General features: G+C 35.2%; 1 protein-coding gene across 1 annotated transcript in view; it reads left to right on the forward strand.

The window, feature by feature from the left end:
• Window positions 1-3638, forward strand: part of Fbxl17 (F-box and leucine rich repeat protein 17) — a 509566-nt gene extending 505928 nt beyond the window's left edge. Inside the window, exon 9 of the mRNA XM_076856944.2 lies at window positions 764-3638. Within this exon, the coding sequence (XP_076713059.2) occupies window positions 764-904 (141 nt within the window). The 3' untranslated portion in view covers window positions 905-3638. The remainder of the gene's footprint in view (window positions 1-763) is intronic.
• The last annotated feature ends 2362 nt before the right edge of the window (window positions 3639-6000 follow it).

The raw sequence follows: 6000 nt of genomic DNA on the forward strand, positions 1-6000 counted from the left end.
TGACAAATTAATCCCTTCACAGCACAGCAATTGTAAAGGTGTTAGTTTTAATTAGGCCTGTCTGATTGCCTTGTCTAATCAAGAATCAAGGTGGTATCTTTGATGGTTAAGGTCTAGTGGGGCCATCCCTGACCTGCCAGCCATGTATGTTTTAATTATTGATTCCTCACATTTCAGCCCTTTTCACAAAGGGACTTGAAGTTTGTAATGCCTTAACATTTAAAGGGAAGAAAAATAAACATTTTCCCTAGCACTTCGATCTAGAATCCTGTGTATCCTCTCCCACTTTGTACAGTATTTCTCCTAAAAAGGATGTCAATGTGCATTAGAATGCTATCTTATTATTTCCTTACCTCTCAAGCACTAGATTTTCAATGGACATTATTAAGATCTTGACAAAAATCACAATTGTTTGTGCTTCTAGAAAACACATTTGATTTTTTGAGATTATGTCTTGAAAAAAGGATCCATGGGTTGGGGTATAGCTCAGTAGTAGTGCACTTGCCTAGTATGACCAAGGCCCTAGTTCAGTACTGCAAAAAAATGAAAAGAAAAAATGTGTGAAGGTAAGGATAGCAATGAGAAATCAGAGAGGTGAGACAAAAGAAAAGCCTATCTTCTAACAAAACAGTTTCCCACATTTCTAAGAAGAAACAAGTAGAGGGTTGTCATGCCATCAGAAGGCCACAATGTGCCAGTGAGCATGGACAGCTGCATGATATTGGTGGTCCCTGTGAATAATGGTGTGCTTTTTGGGTTGCAGGTCAATGAAGTGACAGTGGAACAACTGGTGCAACAGTACCCCCACATCACATTCAGCACTGTCCTGCAGGACTGCAAGAGGACCTTGGAGAGAGCCTACCAGATGGGCTGGACCCCCAACATGTCTGCTGCCTCCTCCTAACACTCCTGCCCACGAATAGGTCCACTTGGATCATTCAGCAGGGCAGTGATCTCCTGGAAAGGTGTTGACTGTCACCTGTCAGCGTGCGTGCAGGAGTGTGTATATTCATGTCTTGTTTGCCTACTGCATAGTGTAAGCGCACATTATCTGTTCCCAGGTGGGCTGGCTTTTTTTCTTAAAAATTGAAGATTATGAAAGCCACAAACCTTTTAGTTTTTATGTTCAAAGGCTTATTTCTCTTAAAAATAAAATAACTCTTTGTTTCAATATAGAGTCAAAGAATTAGACGTATTACTTTGAGCTTCTAATTTCTGCCATTTTTGGAGATCCCAAAAGACAAGTTTCTTTTTTGATGGTGTAGAATGAAACCAGAACAGAAGTGATATTGCGCTAATTAGAAGCCTAGAAACCAGTACTTTTCAAAATTCCCCGCACATATATACATAGTAAGTTACCTGCAACTTTCATGTACCCCTACAAGTGGGTAAACACACACACACACACACACACACACACACACACACACACTCGGGTGGTTTCTTTGTAAATCATTTCCTGACAGAGTGGCCTTCATCCAGGCCACTGGGGAGCATGTCATCCTGTGTGACTCTCCCTAACTCATTGTGTCCACAGGTGGTCAACTTGCTATCTGGTGGGCGACTTAGAGACTAGAGAGAATAAAGCCTTTTGTAAATTTTTTATATGGAGGCAACAATCTGAACTCCCCTGGCCAGCTCATAGAAGTTAATTATTCATTATTCTACAAATGCATTCTGTTGAGTACTAAATATTTTACTTAGTTTTGCATTAACATTGTGTTAGCTTTTATGATGTGGATTGTAACTGGTCAGGATATATTTTAGTGATATTTGGAGCTAATCTTAGCATTATCCACATTGAAGCCACCAGTGTAATTAATGGTGAGCAGTTATTAAAAATCAACAGATCATTTCATTATTTTGTTAATTTTGGTAATTATGAAAGCATTTTTCTGAAATTTGGGGGTAGTCACATTAATAGAAGATTAATGAGTGAGATACAAGTAGACAATCTTCCTACTGAATTTTTTTTTCTTTTGCTTTGGGTTTTAGAACAGATTTTTTGGATATGTGCATGTCATTTTTTGAATAGTTCTTATGCTACTGCAAAGATCTATTGCAAGCTAATGTAAGAGTTAAAAAGAAAAAAAAGTAGAAAATCTGTTCATTAAGATTCTGTTTACACTTGCCAGAAATAAGTATTTTTGTTTAATTAAAGATTGCCAGCTTTCAGTTAAGACAGTACCTATCAGTAAATGAATATATGTCTTGATTTCACACATCTTTACAATTAATTCATTGTAGGGACTTAGGCTCAAATAACCTTTCCTATGTCTAGATTTATAATCAAGACAGCAGGGAGCCTTTTTAAGCTAAAGAGTGATTATCTTTCTCAGTAGAACTAGAAGCAAAACCCTGACTTGTGAATTTGCTATTTATTCTTCCCTGATGTGGACATAACTGTTATTTGATCTTTAACAGATATACTGAGGTTTGAGTTCATTTCCTATAAATTTCATATTGCTAAAGTGATACTAGATGTAAGAAACAAAAGATAGCCTTATATTTGAATGTCATTCATGTATTTATAACGACTCCTTTTTGTAAACAACTGTTTCCTTTGATTATGTCAACATGTTTCTGATGTGGCATTTTTTGTTTTAATTCCAATCAGTTAAGAAAATCTAGTCAATAAGCACCAAGAATATTTTTCCCATAGCTAACTGGGTTAGTAATTTAATTTGAAGGGAGTAAAATTTTCATAAGAAAAAGATGTTTACCATTAATAAACTGTATTTCTTCTTACACATTGAACTGTATCATTTCCATATCCATTTTTCCACCACTGAAAAATCTTATTTCACAATATTTTAACTGATTTTTAACCCAAAACTAATTTATAAGACAGTATGTATAGTAATAGTAGCTTGAGTGAATAAACAAAAGTTTAATTTTTATATATGTCACACTATATTTTAAATAGTTTTTAAAAAGGACAAAAGAAGGGAGAACCATCTATGATATAGATGGTACAATTTCAGTTCAAAGTTGTAATAACATTTGGAGTGTTACAGTTTGTTTGTCAAATGGTTTCAGAGTGTATAATTGATTTCTTTTAATGTTAAATTGTTTGAATCTAAAGTACGGCACTATAACATGCTTTAGCTTGGTGGGGGGAGGGGGGTACTGGGGGACTGCACTTATTCTTTAAAATGTTGACTAATCCAAAAGCCTGATACAACATAACCTGGAAAACTGCCTTGGTACATTGTAGAAATCTGTAGAAATAACATATCCAGCCTCAAAGCATTAATCTCAAAAAGAAAAAAAAAAAAAAACAGCCAGAAAAAGCATCACCTCAAGTGATCCTGTGATGGTTGTTGAATGTGTTCTCATTAGATGCTTTGAAATGAGGCTTAAAATAATTTTTCTAGGCAATATAGTTTCTTTTTTTGCTTAGAATGTCATCCATACATGTGAACACGTTTAATGCAGGGCTTTTTATCCTCTCCAAAATGTCAACAGTATTTTCAGAATAAAGCCTACGAAATATATTGCTGTAGTGGAAAATTCTGGTCCTTTGTCTTTAATGTCTTTTTGAGTGGATAAAGAAAATTCACCCGGTTTGTAGTTTCTATATTTCCGTGAATCTTTTGACCTTGCAATGGGTTGCAATAAAAGAAAAACAAAGCACTGTGTCTTTTGTTTTATTTTAGAAGACAATAAATGGCCTCCCTGTTGCTGGTTGGATATGATGCATGCAGTAATCTGTGTCCTTGTGTGTTTCACTACAGAGTTATATAGGTTTGACTAACCCAGAATAATAAACAAGATTGGATTGAGGAGATTCTAATTTAGTCATGATTATTGAGATAAGATTAAAACCATCAGGGCTTAAACAGAGAATTGTTTAAAATCCCATTCCCTAAATAGTCACTCATTTACTTAGTCATTAATTCAATTTTTCAAAAGCAAATAAATAAATAAAACATTTATTGAATAACAAACACGTGCCAAGCACTGGGGATTTAAAGATAAAGGACACTTATTCCCACCCTCCTAACAGGGAGGCATTCTGGAAAACTAACAATGAGAATGGAGCATGGCAGTTGTAATAATGGGCATAATTCTGGGGAGCACACCAAGGACCAAGCAGCAGCTTTGGGAAAGGAGAGCTGTACAGAAGAGCTTTCAATAAAGGGTAAAGGAGTAACAAATCCACCAAACTTCTGATGGAAAGGAAGAGCAGGCAACCCAGAAAAGGAGGAAATATGTACAAAAGCATTCAGGAGTGGGACAGAATGGCAGTTCAGGGCCCTTTCCTGAAGAACCTCAGTTTAATAGGAAGATATGTTGTGTAGGGAAAGCAGATAGAAAAAGCTTCTAGGGAAAAAACAGGGATGGGTATGGTTGTATTCCAATAAAACTTTATTTAGAAAAATAGGCATCTGGCTATGGCCTACTAAAAAAATTGGACCTGAAGGAAGCACCAGATGTGCTAGAGACATCTTGCCCTAAATTTTTTCAGCAAGTAAATATTTAAATGCAGACCTTCTATTTCTGGTGCTATTCATGGAATAGAAACCATGAAAGATTTTCTGCTACATAATATCTAAAAATGTTTATTAAAATATTTTAAACTACTTTTAAATGATTGGATGTGTTGGTGAAAAAGCAAAAGAAAACTCTTGTGGCCAGGAGCAAAGTGGGAGCAGCAGTCTAGAACAGGGCTCATGAAAGTATGGCTCTGAGCCAAACATGACCAGATACCTAGTTTTTTTTCATGTAATTTTTTTTATTTACATATGACAGCAGAATGCATTACAATTCTTATTACATATATAGAGCACAATTTTTTCATATTTATGTTTGTATACATAGTATATTCACACCAATTCATGTCTTCATACATGTACTTTGGATGGTAATGATCATCACATTCCACCATCATTAATTACCCCATGCCTCCTCCCTTCCCCTCCAACCCCTCTGCCCTATCTAGAGTTGATCTATGCTCCCACTCCCTTCCCACTATGAATCAGCCTCCTTATATCAAAGAAAACATTTGGCATTTGGTTTTTGGAATTGGTTAACTTCACTTAGCATTATCTTTTCTAACTCCATCCATTTACCTGCAACTGCCATGATTTTATTCTCTTTTATTGCTGAGTAATATTCCATTGTGGCTGTCCTTCCCCTTGGTCTACATCCAAAGGACTTAAAAAAACAGCATACTACAGGAACACAGCCACATCAATGTTTATAGCAGCACAATTCATAATAGCTAAACTGTGGAACTAACCTAGATGCCCTTCAACAGATGAATGGATTAAAAAAATGTAGCAGTACCTAAATTGTAAATAAAGTTTTATTAAAACACAATCACATGTGTTTGTCAAGATATTTTCTAAGACTGATTTCAAACTACAAAAGTCAAGTTGAGTGGTTGCCACAAAGAAAATGTACCATCTGGCCCTTTACAGAGAAAGTTTGCCAAATCCTGGCCTAGAGTGAGTCTGATCAGAGTCTACCACACTTAGAGACTGGGTCTCTGAAAGGCTACATCCTTAAAGAAAAAACGAACTAAAACAAACTGAAAATTTGAAAAGACAGAATAAAAATTACCATCTCAGCTATGGCTATCTACAGGAGATTTTTTTAAATCTCTTTTGTTAATTAGTAGTCATGGACAAGGGTTTGGTAGTTTAATCTACGTTATTTACATAGTTGATATTTCTGATAATTGTATTTTTAAGAGGATTCATGTCAGTACTACTTACTGCCCTACAGAAGAAAAAAAAATGATCCCTGGAGAAAAATACCCTTAATCCAGGCCTCAAAAAGAAAGCCCACAGATACAGTGCCTACAAATATAAATTCACAATCTAAAATCAGAAAAAAACAAATAATTCAGCACTAGTTGTGTGAGTCAGGAAAAACAAGCAATAGTCTCTTGTCTTCCAAGGCTTTAATATCAAATTTTCAGCTATATGATACAAAATAAATATTTGATATTAAAAAAGCTATTTAATGTAATAAAAATGAACAGATTCACTT

This window comes from Callospermophilus lateralis, chromosome 5 (assembly GCF_048772815.1).
Source record: "Callospermophilus lateralis isolate mCalLat2 chromosome 5, mCalLat2.hap1, whole genome shotgun sequence".
NCBI classification, from domain to species: Eukaryota; Metazoa; Chordata; class Mammalia; order Rodentia; family Sciuridae; genus Callospermophilus; species Callospermophilus lateralis.